The following is a 19490-nucleotide window of genomic DNA, read 5'->3' as shown; positions in this document are numbered from 1 at the left end:
AAATTGAGGCTAAAACTATTTTTGTAGGCCTGTTTGCACTTTTCTGTTCTACATTCCCAGCAGTGTCAAATGTTATTCCGTTCTAATAACACAAAAACCGAACATTTTCCAACAAAATGCTGTGAATTTAAACTTTGAAAAAAGGGTAAACAAACATCTCAAAATACTTATGTGTGCTTATAATTTTTCTACAATCACATCCTCACTAGAATAGAACTATTTTCTATGTGGCTGCCATGTGACCATTTTTTGGTGGCGAATTTAAATGCTTTATCGAGTAAGCACTTTTCATTTTATCTAACGATATCATTACAAAATCGTATAACCATTCTTTTTACGGAAGGTCTTATTTTAGAAAGAAAAGACTATTTAAAAGATTTTCACCTAAAGAACACACACTGATATATATATATTTTAACCGGTTTACCGGTTCACCGTTTACAACACTAGTAAATAGCGTAAAAATTCATTGATATTGACTTTATATTGTCGATATCTGGGATAAAATTGACGATATCAGGAAAATCGTTGTCGATATCGGGGATATCTAGTGAAAGATCAATATATGAATTAGATCTTGTCCTACCGATGGTATTCTAAATCTCAGTGCCACTTTTAAATACTCTCTAATGTAATTGGCGAGTCACAGAACATGATCAATAGAGTATAAGTATTATTTATCGAATTTAAAAAAAAAAATCTTTTTATTTTGTCTGTGCGAAGTGTATGAAATATACCAACAAGAAGTGGTACACAATTATTACTTATTAGAATACCGACTGTTTGCCTGAAATGGCACTCGACTTAGCTCAACATATTATGTTCTGGATCAAATAGCAAAATATGGGCTTAGCGGTTGAATAAATCAATCATAGATAACATGTGAGGGTTTGGCGTCAGCAAAGTATTCTAACCCTGACACATTCTGTAGGTCCTAAGTCAAGAGTGTTGTAATTTAAAGACTTGCGGTTTGTTGTTGTTTCTATCATGTTTGTTTTCAGTTCATTGTTTTGTACATACATCAGGCTATTATTTTTTGTACTTCGAATTGTTTAGCATTTGCTATTTTGGGACCGTTATACTTTGATTATGCGGTATGTGGTTTTCTAATTTCTAAAGGTCCTAATGTGACCCATATTAAGCATTTCTTTGTCATTTGGTGTTTGTTTGAAAGTTTTCTCATTCGCAATTATACCACATATTCCTTACTGTATTATGACAGTCAACGATGTGTTTCAACATATGTGATACACTTCTGTATAGTTAGTTGTATCGATAACAAGTCGTGATATGTATAGGTATTGTATTTTTTATCGAATTTGTATTGTCAATAAATTATTATTGTGTTATTAAAGGTATTAAACCTATATGCAAAATATTACAATGTGGTAGTTTGGTTAAGAAAAAACAACATGTAAAATCAAAGATAATTCAAAATGTGTTAAAGCGCCAAAAAAATCTAAAAATATGCCACATCTTTAAATGTTTAATTAAAATTGTAAATCATAAACAAAATATATCTTCGTACCATATTTACGTAAAAAATCAAGTCATTTGAAAAATTTCCTTTAATTCAAAATTACGATGATGTTGATACAATTATGCTTCTAAATATATCTGACATCATATCTTAAAATCTACATGAGAGTGTGTTCTTTTTTGTAGACATGCCAGTGTTTCAAGAAGAGAACATAAAGACAAATAACTCAGACTCCTCTGTCCTAACTAAAGGTATGAATAAAGAGGTCTTTATTCAAGTATCCTCTTTCCGTCAGTCATATGGTTTTTATATATGCACCATATCAGTTAACTCGATGACCAAGTGAGAGTAAGAAATTAAGTATCGTTTTTAAACTTGTTCATGAGACTAGTTTTTGGTGACACCCTATTGATTCAAATATTTGTCAATACAATAAGAGTTCTGTCCTATTAAATAAATTCTCCGATAAAAATGAAAACATATACACAACACAGTGATTTGGAAAAAATAGTAATAATAGAATATAGTATTTCCACTATGAACAAACGCATTCTATAATTTATTAACTAATTTTTGTAAATTGTTAAAAAAAAATGTGCTAATCTGATAATATGAACACCGTAATACGATAAACATCAGAAAAATGAACTATGATTGCCAATGCGAGAGCTCTCAACAGAAGGCTAAATAACTTATAATTAAACAACTTTAGCTCACCATACGTCCTTTATGAGCAAAACCCTCATGTTATAGTATAAGCCATACGTATTTATTAAATATTCTAATAACCCCATACAAAAAGTGATATCTTAAAATCTATAGGGCGCACGTTTCTGGCTCTTTCATTCAATTTAGTGATTTTACATTGTCGGTATTTGGGATAAAATGGACGATTTTAGGGAAATCGTTGTCGATATCGGGGATATCCAGGGAGAGATCAATATATGAACAATTTATGTAAATAATCAAGTCATTTGAAAAATACTCTTTAATTCAAAATTACGATGATGGAGATACAATTATGCCTCTAAATATATCTGACATCATATCTGAAAATCTACATGAGAGAGGTTTTTTTTTTGTAGACATGCCCGTGTTCAAAGGAGAAAACATAAAAACAAAGAACTCAGACTCCTCTGTCCTAACTAAAGGTATGACTAGAAAGGTCTTTATTCTAGTATCCTGAAATTGAAATGAATATGAGTTCCCTGCATTATGTTCTAGACACTGTTTTGTTAAGGATTGAGTCATTTCTAAATGAACACTGGAAAGAAATTATATAGCACTCTCCAAACAGAAAATTTCATTAAATTGAAAAAAGATTCATTTTGATATGTTCTTGATGACCTATTGGGAATATATGATATTGTTCTTCACTTTATTACAGTTATAAACTGAAAAAAAGTAATCCTTTTTTTCCTATTCAATTGTTTTGGTAAAAAAACCAGATCATTTGTCTAACACCCGGCCGATTTCACAGTTGCTCTCGAAAAAACCCGGACAATAACAAACACTGATTTTTTTGTTAAATTCAAGGAAATTGTGCTTCTTTGTTGATCAAAACATAATTAGTATTCAATATACGATCGGTAGTGATGTTAAAAACTGTTATAATTACGAAATATCTGTTAATTTAACTTATCGCATGTTTTATCACTCGAAAAAGCCCGAACTACACTCGAAAAAAATGGACCACGATCCTAGCCGGACACTGTACCTACCGTGTATATCATAACTCAATAAGATTAATAATATGTAAGAATAACACTCACGTTTATGACGTCCGAGTAATTTTCGTATACATAAGCGTAACATACTATATTTTGATGTTTGTCATATAATCGTCCATATGCTATATCAAGAGATATATTCACGATGAAAGCGCTTCAAAAGAGTACAATCTTATGTCAACCATTAAATAAGCAAAGGGTTTTCTCTTTGTGAAATATGAACCCGTTTATACCCAATGGTTTAAAGTTTTATTTTTTTTTCAAAATTGTCTCTTACAAATTCATTAGAAAAAAAAATGAACTGACAATTTAGTCATCATCAACCCTATAACAATCTTTATATTCGTTCTTAATCTAATCAGCTTGATATGTCTTATTTTCATTTAAACCTTAGTTCAACTCGATATTGTGTCGACATTGTTATGTTTTTTCATCGATATCTGGTCATGTAAATGGTAGTTTTGTAAATTCGTACAGTTTATGGCTAAATGGTTACTCGGATACTTGTTCGATCGGGTTACCGAATGTACGTCTTTATAATACGATGAATTAAAATTTTTTTTTAGAAATCTTGTTCAGTCCTGGAGTAGAACAAATTATTTTCTCTCTGCCTGTAGGTAATTTTTGTTACATTATTTATGCTTTGTATGCCGCATTAACAACTGACATTGAAGCTGGAATTTTGTTTTTATTTGTTAATTGTTACAAGATTTGAAATTTTTACTTTATGAATTATTTAAAAAAAGTTAAACTATTGGTTTTTTTTTAAATTATGCCTGTATTAGTACCTTATTTATATATATATATATATGTTTTGGTATTTAGCAAGATACATGTATATGCTAGAGTTCTGTTTTTTTTTATTATTTATTTGCATGATCCGTGCCTTGGTTTATTTGTTTTACATAAGTTTTTATGTTCGCTGAAAAGCTTATTAGAGCTTAAGGTTGTAGTATGTTTGTCAATATATCGAATCAAAATAAAGTCTTATTTACTTAGTACTTACTTACTTACTTACATTGTATGGTGTTTGTAATAACTTCAGATTGAAAAATGAAAAACCTTTTTGATCTCGTCGAATGGAAAATGTCTGAAACTTTCTTGATGTATCAGCAAATATTGTGGAGTACTTCAATTTGAAATGATTAAGCATGTTATTAGTACCGTCAAGTATATATTTTTGACACTCAAGTTGATTTGCATATTAATTTTTTTCAGATTCAGATGGAGTTTCAGTTCAAGTATGACAAAGTCTTGCACGATGGAGGTATGTATGTCTACGTACAAATAGATCAACAATAAAATAATAAAGTAAATCGTGAAATAGAATCGGATTACTGATTTAAAGTTGGTGTTTAAAAAAAATGTAGACTTTTTATGTTAACAAAATCAATCAATATACTGGGCAATTGACCTGCCAACTTAATCTTCACGACGATAATTTTTAAATAAAACAAAATAATTTAATGATTTAAATACAAGTTTATATCAATTCTTTTATAATTGAAAATTTCCGGTTAACCGGTTAGCGTTTTTTGTATTCGATAGTTGGTCCTTCTGACGGTTAACCGGTTTACCGGTTCACTATTGAAAACACTAGTAAATAGCGTAAAAAATCATTGACATTAATTTTACACTGTCTCTATCTTGGATAAAATTTACGATTTCAGGAAAATCGTTGTCGATATGACGGATATCAAGGGAAAGTCAAATATATGAACCAGATCTTGTCCTACCGAGAGTATTCTTAATCTCAGTGCCACTATTGTTTTACTGGCATTAATGACAGCATGATTTACAAACGATGTTAAATATGCCAATCTTTTCGTAGATTAGAAAATCAGACAAAAGCATGTTCATGATTATAGGATTGTTTTGTTGACGTTACTCGATTTAAGAGAAAATGTTTTAATAATATTTTTAACCTTACAGAACCATTCGACGTAAATATATCAGATATGTGAATCTAATCAAGTTTTTCATGAAAACAACGCTTATTTCAGAATGCAAAGATTTTGAGCGTTAAACCTTTTACATAGGAAACCACGATTGCGCAATACTTTAGAAAGCAAATAACGATACAGATATCTAACAATTTTTGGATCAGACTTAAACAGTAAGGTCAGCTTCTTTTATAGTCAATCTTTCATAAAGGTAGAATATATTGGCTCGAAGATCTAAATAACGAACTATGTAAGTTTGTATTAAGTTATATTAAGAAATCATTAAACCATCAATTTGATGATATAACAATATAGTCATGTTTTATGTCTAATAATGTTGAATGTTTTATCTCATGTTTTAGATTTGCAAGAATTTCCTAATTTTTTCCTTCACATGGAAGGATCAACAGCACCTCTCTGTATGCATTTGAATCCAAATCCAAATACTAGAAGTTATCAATACTTATACAGTCCAAGAAGTAAGAAAGTTAAAATGTTTAAAAATTCTTAATTTCTTTTAACTAGTTTTGATATACAAAACAAAACCTACAGTGTAGTTCAAATTCCACCTATTATCAATACATTAATATCTTGAAACCTCTGAAATCATAATAGAACTACATCGGATTAATATATACAAAATATCCTTGTGCATTTAAACACTTGATAGCAAGTGTATTTAATACACTATATATATTTCCAATTTATAATTAACCACCAATGTGTCTGCTTAGTTCATTAAAGATAGACACGCCATTTTAAGTCGTGATATAGGTAAATAATTGGTAGAACATAAACGATTAAAGACTAAATGGACAGGCCTAGGATTCATTAATTTGTGTGTGTTTTTATTATCTACTTTTTCGCTTGAACAACCACCAAAGACAAAACATTGAGACCTATATTACTTTAAAATATCATGCGTAATTTATTTCAAGTAGCCGGTAAATGCAGCGGTTTCTGCAGTTCTGTCCATAATGTTAATTTTTATACAATAAGTTCTTTCACATTTTCATAAGATGATCATCTGCACCTCATAAATGAACAAATAGTTGGGATGTCACATAAATAAATCTCAAATATAAAAATATAAAACATATTATAAAACAGTACACGTGTGTGAGGCGTATGAGGAATATTGACTAAATGGTGCATGTTACGTATTCTAGGAATGTAGATATTTATACGTTATACGATCGTTAATACAAACTTGTATTAAGCAGCTGCTGAACAGTTTAAATGTAAGATTCTTTTTGAAATTTCAGAGCCACAAAAGTCCCTTTATGTAATCGTCGCAAAAACAATGATTCAGAAGAAGAACAGAAATTATATAGATTCTGTTAGGTTAAGGGATGGAAAGGAAACTCAGTTTATGGATACGAAGATGATAAAAGTATCGAAGGATAATAGTAATTCTACAAAACTATGGAAGGAGATCAACAACAAAGCAACAACAACATTTTCGCAATATAATCTTACAACTGTCATCTCCCCTTCTAAAAGTCCATTATTTGGTTTACAGCTGCATCTTTATATAAAACAAAGTAACAGCGTCGATGCTACCGGACCATTACGTAAGCATTATTCAAATAACATAACAATGATAAACAACAACATGTCATATACATATACACATTCATGGATCTGCAATCTGTCGATACCTTTAACTTGGCATTGCTCAAGGTCATGTTTTTCTCTCTGACTGTTTATGACGTCTTTACACTTAATTCATAGAATGTTGGATGTGTACGGATTGATAATTTAGTCTTAGATCCATGATTTTTTTATTAGTTGTTAGTAATTTTAAAATAGCTTTCAGATGACTGCGAGTACTCTCAGATCTGTTCTTAGTGTCTGTTTGTTGTCGGGATGTTCAAGTACCCGGCCACGTCCACTTGTATTTTTGTCAATCTGATGAGTTAAGCCTTTTTCAACTGATTTTTATAGTTATGTTGTACTGTTATACCACTGTCCCAGGTTAGGGGAGGGTTGAGATCCCGCTAACATGTTTAACCCCGTCACATTATTTATGTATGTGCCTGTCCCAAATCAGGAGCCTGTAATTCAGTGGATGTCGTTTGTTTATGTTTTACATATTTGTTTTTCCCTCATTTTTTCATACAAAAAAAGCCGTTAGTTTTCTCGTTTGAATTGTTTAACATTGTCATATCGGGGCCTTTTATAGCTGACTATGCGGTATGGGTTTTGCTCATTGTTGAAGGCTGTACGGTGACCTATAGTTGTAATGTCTGTGTCATTTTGGTCTCTTGTGGATAGTTGTCTCATTGGCAATCATACCACATCTTCTTTTTTTATAATAACAACAATGATTAAATGTTAGTTCAATTATAGATATGAGAAGACTACCTAATAATGAATATTTTAATTGTGGAAGATTTTCTTTAAACAGACAGGTAGCCTTTTCTTGAATATAACATAATTAATCTTCGATGGTTGATTAATTTCAATTTACATGTCTTTCAAATTCGTGATTGGTAATACACATCTTGTGATACATGCAGGGTAACTATGTTAACCATCGATCACGCCTTCCAGGGTGGTGTATGGACTTGTGAAACAAGCTTCAATAACCCGGCCATCTGATCATTATTCAGATACATTATGTATCAATACTTGGTTCCATTTAAATAGGTATATGTCAAAGGCACACTTGGTTAGACATATTTTCTGTATTAGAGTTCATCATAAGATTTATTATCTACCCCTTGACAGAAAAGCGCTAAAAAATCATAGGGGGTTCATGTGATTCAATATGATCTGGAAAAAAATGTGTCTGTGTCTAGATACAATTCATAGACAGATGACACATAGGTAATTGTGATTTCTACGTTGATTAAATCGTTATAGTATTCAAAATGTGAAACGACAAAGTTTATTATTTTTATCATTTTTATTATTTATTATTTTCTTTCAATAGTATTATCTATAACTATTGATATGCAAACTTTGTAGAAATGTAAAGTATAAAAAGTCGTTAACATTTGATGACAAATTCCAGCCTTTCAATAATCTTCTCCTTTCGTTGACAAACACTTTATCAAAGATAACAAGCTTAATATGGTTTTAATATGGTTTTTTATGATAAACGTGCGTATTTTATTTATATGATTTATCAGGAGAGCTAAAATCAAAATTGATAGAATATTGAATCATACATTCTGTTGCTGTCTTAAAAAATAAGTACAGATTTGTTGCTTTAATTTGTGTTTAATATCTTTTGTTTAATGCAGTGATTGCATCAATATGTTTAGTTGAAACTTAATATGCATGATTCCCTATCACTTTGTTAACTTTATCACTTTTTTTATATTTATAGGTTGGTTTGTTGGAATGAATATAAAAAGTATTGGGCTTGAAATAATTGTTCAGCCGAATGTAGGAAAACAGATTACTATTAGAAATTATGTGCTACTAAGTTCCACGTCTGTTTCTTCATATATAACAGACTCATGTTGGTACATAATGAACCCAGAGAAGGAATTTCCACATTTGGAAAGCTTATTTCAACAAAAAGATGTCGAAACATGGCTTTAAATATACGAAATCAAAATAAAGATTTTTTAATATAAAAGTTCAATAGTTTTCTATATTAAAGGCCACAGCAGTTTAATTACTTATTCTATTGTTTTTTTCTGTCCAAAAATTTTAATAAAAAAATCTAATATGCGAGTTTTTCAGGCGAAGCCCAAAAAAAAGGCTCCCGATTATTTTATATTTTTTGTCAAAACTAAATTATAGGTTCAGACAATATTGATCAAAACAAGATGCTATGAAACTTAATTTGTCATTTGTATTTTGTCATTTCTTTAAATCATCAACTGTTGAAGTGCTTTGTTTCCTGTTAAAGAAAACAGGTTATGTTGGCTTTAAATGCAGCATATGTATGACTTCTTGTATTACTGTGACTTTTTGAAGACATCAGATCAACTGAAAAATGATAAATTATTTTAATCGCTTTAAATGCTCTTCATTGAATTGTCATAGATGTCTAATTTCCTTTACTGTACATAACTTATAACGAACATGGCGAGTGTCTTGCAATAAGGAGGAACACCTGAGTTCATCCCCAGGTTCTTGGTGTTCGTGCTGTCGGTTGTTGTGTGTCCATTTGTGTGTTTAAGCTCATCTGACCTAACAGGTATACGTGAGCTTTTCTTATCACTTGGCATTAAACATCATCGTTAGTTTACGTCCGTTAATTTGAAAAAAAATTCTCCTCTGACACTACCGGATCAAACAAAACAAAAATTGGTCGAAATAGTCCTGTTTGGTTAAAAATGCAACAGATGACCCTGCTATTAACACAAAGATGGCAGCAATGAATACAAATTGAACATAGATGTAATATGCAGTGTTTGGGCTTATATCGAGCTCTGACACTCAAGCATTTAGAGCAAATTTGACGGGGTTAAAATGTTTATCAGGACTAAATGAACAAAATTGTTAATTGACCACTTAAGGAATTATTGCCATTGAATGAACATTCTTCACTTTATTGTCGTGTGGATATGTTTTATTTCCAGAAATATGTACTGTTACCTTTTAAAATAACCATTATCTATTCTTTCAGCATTTTTTTTTGGTGAATGCCCGCATACCGGGGCGAGAGGAACTCTTGCCCAAATATTTTTTAAGGTTTTCTTAGGCATTTTCAGCATTATACAGGCCTATAATGAAATGGCTTTAGGAGCGGAGCATAGGAAAGTTTTCCTTTGTTTGTTAATTATCGTGAATATCATGTTATATTGAGATATTAATATTTTAAAACTGTAAACAGCAACATATAAAGTAAAGAAAGATCTACAAATTAGTAAACATGACCAATTGGTAATTGACATCTAATTGGAGTAATTGTCTTCAAAGTTATTTTCTTCGATTAATTGGTAATTTTGTAAATCTTTTTAAAAATCTTCTGCTTATAATTTAACTACTGGGCCAATTTAAACCAAACTTGGCTTAATCATTATAAGGACTAGAACACACCCGTAATATAGCGGGTCCGTGAATGAATTGATTAAAGTATATAACTATGCGTAAGCCTCATTTTAGTATTGGTATTGTCATCTGATAAAGTCATGCTGATTATAAGATATACAGTTTTCGCTGCTTTTATTATTTGGAAATCAAAAGGTCCTGGAATGGAGTATTTTTTAATCAACATCATTTTAAATAAAGTTGATTTTTTTTATTCGCTGTTTTACTCCATGCACGCTAAAAATTGAAAACTGTACCTATAATCCTTATTTTAAGTCCAGATTTTTGTACCTGTGCTTATGCTCAAAACAGTTTAAAGGAAGACGATTTGGCATTGATAAAAATGCTCTAGGCGATCACTTTTTTTTTCTAATGTTTATTAAAAAAACTGGTACGGTAGATAGAAACGATTACTCCCGGTTATAAGAATCAGAGACATTTAATGTTGTTTTGTTTTGTTTTGTAAAGGACAAAATGTGTACTGCCACTTTCATCGAATAAGGAATTACATTTGTGTGGTCTTAAGAAGAAAATAAATTCAATAGAAATCAGAGGCGACGTTTAAAGTATGATATATAAAAAAAATAAACCATTATATTATGCCCCGTTTCAAAGGAGGAAACAATATTTTTTTACTCCTGTCTGTTTGTCCGGCCGTTCGTATGTTCATTTTTTTGTACGACTCATTGAAAATAATAACCATTCTTAAAGAAATCTTTCAAAAAAAGCTATCGGGCTTTATTGTAAACCATTATTCTGAAATCTGTTTTCATACTCATCTTTTTTTTAACTTCCCGTTTATCAAATGCGATAATCTGGGATATTATTCGTTGCCAATATCTCAGTTGAACTTGCTTTCAAAATTTGAATTCAAGTAGAAAAACTGCAGTGCACTTTGATAAAGCCTCGTGTAAATAATTCAGATAATGCAATTATTTATATATAGTCAAATGTGTTACATATTAAATAAAAAAAACATCTTAATGTGGTAGCTACCTATTTTGCAGAAATTTAGGATTGTTAATGAATAACCTTATGGTAGCACTTATATTACTTGCAAGATATTCTGTAATAAGAAATTAATGATTATATAACTGTTATAAGCAAGGACCATACTTTGAATTCTTAGTTTGATAACTTATGTTTGAGCAGCAACCCATTGAGACCATAAGACAACTTTTCTGTCATCCTCAAAGTCAGATTTTTTTTCAATCGATTTATGAATTTCGAACAGCAGTATACTACTGTTGCCTTTATTTAATTAAAATTGAGACCACTTCAGAAACCAGGATGTGAATACAATGTTGATCTCATGGCTTTTTTTGACTTCGTACTTTCTGAAATAAATTACTAACGTTGTTTACTATTTAAAGGACTACATCATATCTTTAGCATTAGATACAATTTCAATGATTTGCAGACACAATAGAGTTGCACAATTGGAAGTAAAATTGCATTAGAATAGCAAATAAAAGTGAATTTTTCTTTTGCACCTTTTTTTGGCAAATTATTATGTTTCAGTTTAGGTAAAAGTATAACTAAGTTTAAAAGTATTGTCTTCAAAGAAGTGGTCACGTTTTGGTCAATTGTTTTTATAAACAATAGAAATAAAAATTTCAACGACTGAATTACTACGATTAAATCTTGTCTTACACGTCAGGCACGTGATAGATGATTGTTTCGCTACGCTATTTACCTCTGGTAGGTTATTTGTCATTATCCTTGTACAATCTGTCAGTGTTTAACGATATGGTTTGTAGTAAATCCGTAATTACTTGTGTTTACATTAAAATCCAGCATAAAGAAGGAAAAAGTAAACAATTCTTAGAAATCTTATTCAAGAAACAAATTAGGAAAAACAGGAGCACATAATTAAGTTGAAGGTCAGAAAAGTATGAAAAACTACAGTTGAAATAGCCATTGCTATATATTTGTTAGCAAGATATCTTAATCACAATTTATAAAAACATATCATTTCCCTATTATTTGATATGACCTCGTGTTTTTTTTTTGTAATGGAAATTAACCTGAGTATGCCTTTAATACTTTGTAGAATAACTATTTACAACTGTCTTAATAAATTATATGATTGCGCTAGATTAATTGTTTTTATAATACGTATTAAACATTTGATAAATACAGAATCGTCACAATCCTTGTATAATAGTTATCATAAGTACCAGGATTATAAAGGAGTAGGTCTGGTAAGGGCCGATTTCGGCCTCAATATCCAAGATGACCTGACAAAAGATTTTAGTCACTTTTAAAACACTTAAGTGTCTATTTCAATTGATTCAATTAGTTTATGTGAAAGATTTTAACTGATAGAGTCATTTAAAACGCTCCGATTCAAGCTTAAATATGAAAAAGCTATCAAATATGCCAAAAATTGTCACTTTTCAGATGGTTTTTTACAAAAATGAAAGTGACCGCATCTGTTTTCATTCTCAACCTTTATATATATTATGTATTATCAATAAATACAACTTACATTTCAATAGTATGAATGAACACGAATGCGGCCACTTTCATTTAAGATGGAAACCGTCTAAAATCTAACCGAAATGCTAAAATTGTGAAGATTTCAGTAATTTAGCATGACTTGATGATGCTAGTACCTGATACATGTGCATTGTATTGTCAAACACAGCCCATATTTATGTAGCAGAAGCATTCTACTTTTCATAAATATCTTAACGATTACATTTTCAAAATTTTCTAAAACTGCTTCATTTAGGGGCTGAAAAGGGGTCTTTCTGAACCTACTCCTTTAGTACGCCAGACGCACGTCTACATAAGACTCATCAGTGACGCTAATATAAAAATAGTTATAAAGTGAAACAAGTATAAATGTTTTTTTTTTTTTATTTTTAGTAACTTTTTTTCCTGATTCCTTATAACTTGAGGTATAATAGAGCAAAGATTTTTACTCGAACATTGAACAACAAACCACGTGATGATTTAATGATGTAAATAGTTTAGGGATTTTATTTTTAAAGGAATAGGCAATGCAATGTTGTTTGTGAAGCTTAGGTATACGATACAAACAATGTAAGCCCTTATGTTAGCTGTTCAATGCTATGTTCATTGAAAACATAAAAGGTTTATAAATCGGCAACACCTCATTCATGGAAGAGGATATGTATTTGTATGGGATACCTGAGAACTTATTTATTCCTAATTATCTCTAACAGACACTCGTTGTTGTACGATTTAAAAAATATTAAAACTTTTCCGCAGAAACAACAACATATTTTTTTATCGTGAATATATATTAGACATTTTACTGATTCTTTGTTTCTAAGAACGGACTTTTGTCGCTCATTTACACATTTTTTCAGCTTATAGAATCGGCGTTTTATTAGAGACAAGATTGTTTTAACCCATTCTAATAAAGTGTCATCTTCATCCCCGTAAGTCTGTCGTATTCCTAAATGGAATCCATTATTATTTAGAAGTTATGGGTAACATTGATATGTTGGGGTCCTCTGAACTGAGCAACATGCGATATAACATTTCAGAGATCTTCCTGTTGAATTATGCAAAGATCTTTATTAATTTCATCACCAGACGAGCTATAAATATAAGGCGAGTGGGAACAGTCACATGTCAGGATCCGGAGTTCGTTTGATATATTCTATTGAATCAAGGTCCAGCATTTCTTGCTTATAGTTAAATACGTTAGGCTCAATGTTTTGTGTAACTGAAGGAAACAACAGAAACAGATTGATTTTGAAAATAAAAATGGAATTTTAGATGTTACTTCCTTGTGATGAAGAACCTTGCTTGAAAAAACACTACGTGACAACCTGCTTAATAAAGCATATGTTTTCGGTAGTATAATTCTTTCTTTTTGTTCAATTAAAAACCGATCAAATGTTCTTCAGTGAAATATTTCCAATTACTATATAGTGTTACCACGGTGGGTATGGTTGTCCTGCGAGAGAACGTACTGTGCTGGTGATTTGGTCCTGTCAGGTGATGGTGGGTCTTGATTCTGTGCTGGTGGGTTTGTTTACACTGTATCAGAACGGCAATAAAACGACTATTTTGTTGATTAATTTTTCTCTGAGGCGTGATAAGTACCATGCAAAGTATATTACAACAATATTATATTGCAAAAGTCGTGCGAGTTCGTTAAACGGAATTGTCCTGACGCTGTGCTGATGATAAGAAAAACGGTCCTGGTACTGTGCTCCTATGTCCTGGTTCTGTGCCTATATATTTAAGTTAAAAGTGGCATATATTCAAGAAAACTGATGCTGTACTGTTATTGACTAATTAACTGTTGTCTGCTTTCTTGAAATTGACATTGTTGTGAATATGTTTACTGTAATTATGAGAGAAAAAATACCCATATTTTTTTATTTTTTTTAAATTAACTGTAATCTTATTTATTAGCCTGTTAATAGAACCCTTCTTGTCCCCTTTTAAGATGAGAAAATATGTTTACGATTATCGGGATTACGATCATTTTGCAAGATCACCAAAATACGTTGTACTTTATACAATACTTATATAAAGTAGATGATGTGGTATGTTTGAAACCATGAGAAACCAAAGGAAGTATGTGTTAACAACCATACGTCATTGTACGATCGTCAACAATAACCGATAAAATAAAAATGTAAAAGGTTTCGCATAAAAAATGGAGAGCAAAAATATAGAACAAAGGACTTTCTGAGCGTTTGAATCATATGACTTTAGCAGCTTAAAACACATTTGTTTGTGAACAATTGAGTGCTGACTATAAGAATGATAATAGTATTGCGGGTTTGTCTATCTGCCTTGCACGTTTCAGGAATTTCAGATCAGACAACGAAACTGGGTCCAGCAACATTTATAGGCAATTTAAGATTTTGACCCTCACAGTTTCTATTCACCACACATATTCTCGTTACAACGAATTATTTTAAATACAAAAATACCAATTGCAGCCTTTTGTTTATCTATTAATATATGTTTACGGATAAAGTTATGAAAGGCAGCAGTTAACATGCCTCGTCAGGGTGGAAGCTAAAAAATCCACGAAAATTTGATTTAAAACCTTTATTCGTTCCAACAAAGTTATTGAGATTTTGTTGAGGATTTAACCATTCACGACATCAAGAATGTTTTTTTTTAGAATTTACAGCTCTTTTATAAATAATTGCAAAGCAAAACATTGATTAAATTGCTTGCTATGATTGTTTGGATGTTTGTAAACGACAGGTAAGTAGTCTGTTTACTATACACTAGAATTTGTTAGGACAATAAACATTAACTTCCATTCCTGTCAGTTTGTATTTGTACAATCAAATCCCAGTATGTATTGAAACTCCGCCTACCTATTGTTTGGAAACATCCAAGCAGACATAGCAAGCAAGTCAATCAAAGTTTTTTTGAATGCTTTTATAGAAGAGCTGTACTATATAATGCAAAGAAGCGTTTAAGTCTTTCACCAAAAAAAATACCTTGCAATTTTTTTTGCCCTATGTAAGCTTCCGTACCATTTCCTTCAATTCATGATCATTAACTTGAACTGTAAAATATTTCTTGGTACCTTCTTAATTCCTTTATAAGTCTTATGTAAACATAATTATGACAATAACTATTGCGAGCACAAGATTCACTGCACACTTTTAAAGTTGAATGAGGAGGGTTGGTTGGGTAGAAGTGGGAAGGGGTATGCGGAGCGCTAAAAACAAACATGTCTATGCGGCATGGGCTTTCGTCATTGTTGAAGCATCAAAGTAAGAGGCATTTAATCTCTTAATAAAACTATTCTTATTTTAGATACTATATGTTGTTATCTGATATTGGACGAAAGATGTTGCCCTTTTATATAAAAATGAATTACAAGTTACGATCATTTGAAAACACATATTAAACAGCCAAATGGATGCACAAGAGCTAAAATAGGAGTCATATATCCTATTGACAACAATTATCTGCCCAATTTTATTGATTTTGTAACATTTGTAACAAATTTGACCAATTTCTTATCCAAAATCACCAGCACCTTATCAGGACCCACCAGCACAATGACAGGACCCACCAGCACAGTATCAGGACATGCATAAATTGGGAAAATGCTAAATTTTGATAAATTCGATGTTTTTTTCACAAAATAGTTTTGTCGTGTGGATTGCGGTATAGAAAGCGGACTCTTTGAGCATTTTTGTTTCATTTTTTCAGATCTAGATTTTCTGAAAATGAGCATTTTTGTGTTACGCTTACTGAAACAGTTTAGAGGGTCAACTTTTAAATGTTTTACATATGAACCCATAAGAAAGAAACAAAATTGAAAAATCTCAACTGTTTTCTTCCATTTTTTATGAATGAAAACGTCAAAAATCATCATTTTTGTCTTTGTTTACATTTTTTCATTGATCACCAGCACCCGTCAGGACCGAATCACCAGCACAGAACGTTCTCTCGCAGGACAACCATACCCACCGTGGTTACTCTAATTACTTATACTATATATCACCTTCCCTTTATTACACATAACGTTCAACGATTTAAACAATTCAGGGGATTTTTGTTTTACAAGTTATGCTAATCAGATGTATTAAATCCGGGAAAGTTATATATTTTTTCACCTTTTCAACTTTCGTAAACACAATGTTGTTATAAAAGGAAAATCAACCAAAACTGTTTAAATAAGTTAATAAAGCACAGAAGTATCAACATGTTTGTTACAAAAGTTTCAAAAGTATATCTTAACTTATTGTGCTTGCTGTTAATGCAAGTTGAGGAACAGGTACTTTCACAGGTATGTTTTTTTCCTACTATATTATAACATATTTTCCTTCATCTTTGCAAGCTATCTTGTATTCACCATTGTCTACAAAAGTAATTATTTTTTTTTCACATAAAACAAATATACAACATATGCCTGTTTAAACTTAATCTCTCTACCTTCTCACAAAAGGTAATTCAATTATGTGTATTTTTTTAACTTAGTAGCCCAACACAATTCAAAGTCATGTGTGATGGAAAGTTAGGAAAGTTATTTTCGATAAGGGATTACAAAAGTTATATCTTAACTTTAGAATCGAATGAAAAATTATAAAGGATCACCGTAATTACTTAATATTTCATTCGTGTAATGCCATATGACCGCACGTACGATTCTTCTAAACGAGTTAACATTGATACAAATATCAAATTTTAAAAACCTTTGAAACAAAAAAAGGTTTTATCAAATTAGATGATTTGCATTTATGTATATATATTCAATGTATGATGTAATTAACTAGTACACAGAAATAATGTTATATGTTTATAAACACATGTGTATACATGAACAAGGTATGCATTACACATTAGGACGAATAGATTAATTATCATTGTAAACAATGAAATGTCGTAGCTAATAAACAACATGTTTTTATTGTTTTGACCTGTTCTCTATTTCTTGCATTTGTGTACGACGTGTCATACGAAAAAGTAATACGACTATTTTCGTTGATTTGAATGGGTTATCCAGCACCATAAGACATTATAATGGCGTTTCCATTGGCTATTTGTTAGGTCATTGATGACTATAGAAAGGTTATAACGGTATTCATTTCGCTTATGGCAACGGACATATGAAATTTCTTGAATGATATACAAAAACCTCAAACATTTCACCTGACAAACTTCATTTGTCAAATTATATAACACTCTGAAGCGTACAAAAAGTATTTAAAATGTCTGATATTAAAGTTGACATAATTTAATATTTATTTACAGGTTATATATATATATATATACAACTCGTCTAAACATCAACCCAACAATGTTAGATCTATAAATTTGCTTTCGCAAATTTTTGGTTCTTCCCTCGCCGGGATTCGAACTCATGCTACTGTAATATCGTGACACCAAATCGCCTGCACTGCAGCCGTCCCGCTAGACCACACAACCACCTGGGCTCTCAAAAAAAGAGCTTTCGGTGGCCATATGTTACCTTTCCACGTCAGTTTTAATCTAGCGGCGTACTACAGTACATGATATATAAGGCATGGGTTCGAATCCCGGCGAGGGAAGAACCAAAAATTTGCGAAAGCAAATTTATAGATCTAACATTGTTGGGTTGATGTTTAGACGAGTTGTAGATACATTATGTACACAGCCATGTATCACAATCATTGATGGCGATCCGATGGATGCATCTGTTGTAGGGTTGTCACTGACTCAGACGTACTTATGTATATATATATATACAACTCGTCTAAACATCAACCCAACAATGTTAGATCTGTAAAGGAGTAGGTCCGGTAAGGGCTCATTTTGGCCTCAAATTTCAGTTTCATCTGACGAAAGATTTTGACCACTTTTTAAACACTTAAGTGTCCATTTCACTTGATTCAATTAGTTTTTGTGAAAGATTTTAACTAATTTAGTCATTAAAAACGATCCGATTTAAGCTCAAATATGAAAAATCTCTTAAATATGCCAAAAAACGTCTCTTTTCAGATGATTTTTGTCAAAAAATGAAAGTTGCCGCATCCGTGTTCATCCACAACCTTTATATATGTTATGTATTATTATAAAATACAACTAACATCTCAATATTTAGGATGAACACGAATGCGGCCACTTTCGTTTTACAAGAAAATCGTCTAAAATTTAACTAAAATGATAGAATTTTGAAGATTTCAATAATTTAGCATGACTTAATGGTGCTACAACCCGATATATGTGCATAGTATTGTCAAAAACAGCCCATATTTATGTAGCAGAAGCATTCAACTGTCCAATAAATAACTAAAAGTTTACATTTTAACAATTTTGTAAAACTGCCATATTTTGGGGCAAAAAGGGGGTCTTACCGGACCTACTCCTTTGCTTTCGCAAATGTTTGGTTCTTCCCTCGCCGGGATTCGAACCCATGCTACTGTGATATCGTGACACCAAATCGCCTGCACTGCAGCCGTCCCGCTAGACCACACGACCACATGGGCTCTCAAAAAAGAGCTTTTGGTGGGCATGTGTTACCTTTCCACGTCAGTTTTAATCTAGCGGCGTACTACAGTACATGATATATAAGGCATGAAGTTGTTATTGTTACAGATCAGCTAAATTATCTATAGTAAAGGATCCTATATATATATTGCTGTTTAAACTTTTTATTCTAGTGGATTGGGAAACAAGTTTTGCAACTTATATTAATCCCTTTTCACTTTGCGGGTGTGAGTGCTGCCTTGTAGTGGCATACGCGTGCTCTTTCTCGAAATCTACCAGGATGTCGTTAACGTGCAAGACGGATTTATATTCCCCTTCCAACAGACTTTAATAGTTTCCTTAAGACCATACTCGCAAATGGTGTCCAGGGAGAGCCGAAAATTTATATTTTGTAGTGTTCATTGA

General features: G+C 31.4%; 2 protein-coding genes across 2 annotated transcripts in view; both read left to right on the top strand.

Annotated features, from left to right (window-relative positions):
• Positions 1–8708, top strand: part of LOC134720051 (inter-alpha-trypsin inhibitor heavy chain H3-like) — a 57507-nt gene extending 48799 nt beyond the window's left edge. Inside the window, exon 12 of the mRNA XM_063582807.1 lies at positions 8491–8708. Within this exon, the coding sequence (XP_063438877.1) occupies positions 8491–8708 (218 nt within the window). The remainder of the gene's footprint in view (positions 1–8490) is intronic.
• A 7949-nt stretch (positions 8709–16657) lies between these two features.
• The window catches only part of LOC134706680 (inter-alpha-trypsin inhibitor heavy chain H3-like), a 29345-nt gene continuing 26512 nt past the window's right edge, over positions 16658–19490 (top strand). The window contains exon 1 of the mRNA XM_063565879.1: positions 16658–16905. Within this exon, the coding sequence (XP_063421949.1) occupies positions 16822–16905 (84 nt within the window). The 5' untranslated portion in view covers positions 16658–16821. The remainder of the gene's footprint in view (positions 16906–19490) is intronic.

Source organism: Mytilus trossulus, chromosome 1, assembly GCF_036588685.1.
Source record: "Mytilus trossulus isolate FHL-02 chromosome 1, PNRI_Mtr1.1.1.hap1, whole genome shotgun sequence".
NCBI lineage: Eukaryota > Metazoa > Mollusca > Bivalvia > Mytilida > Mytilidae > Mytilus > Mytilus trossulus.
Note: the sequence above shows the minus strand (reverse complement) of the source record. Positions and strands in the feature narration are given on the sequence as shown.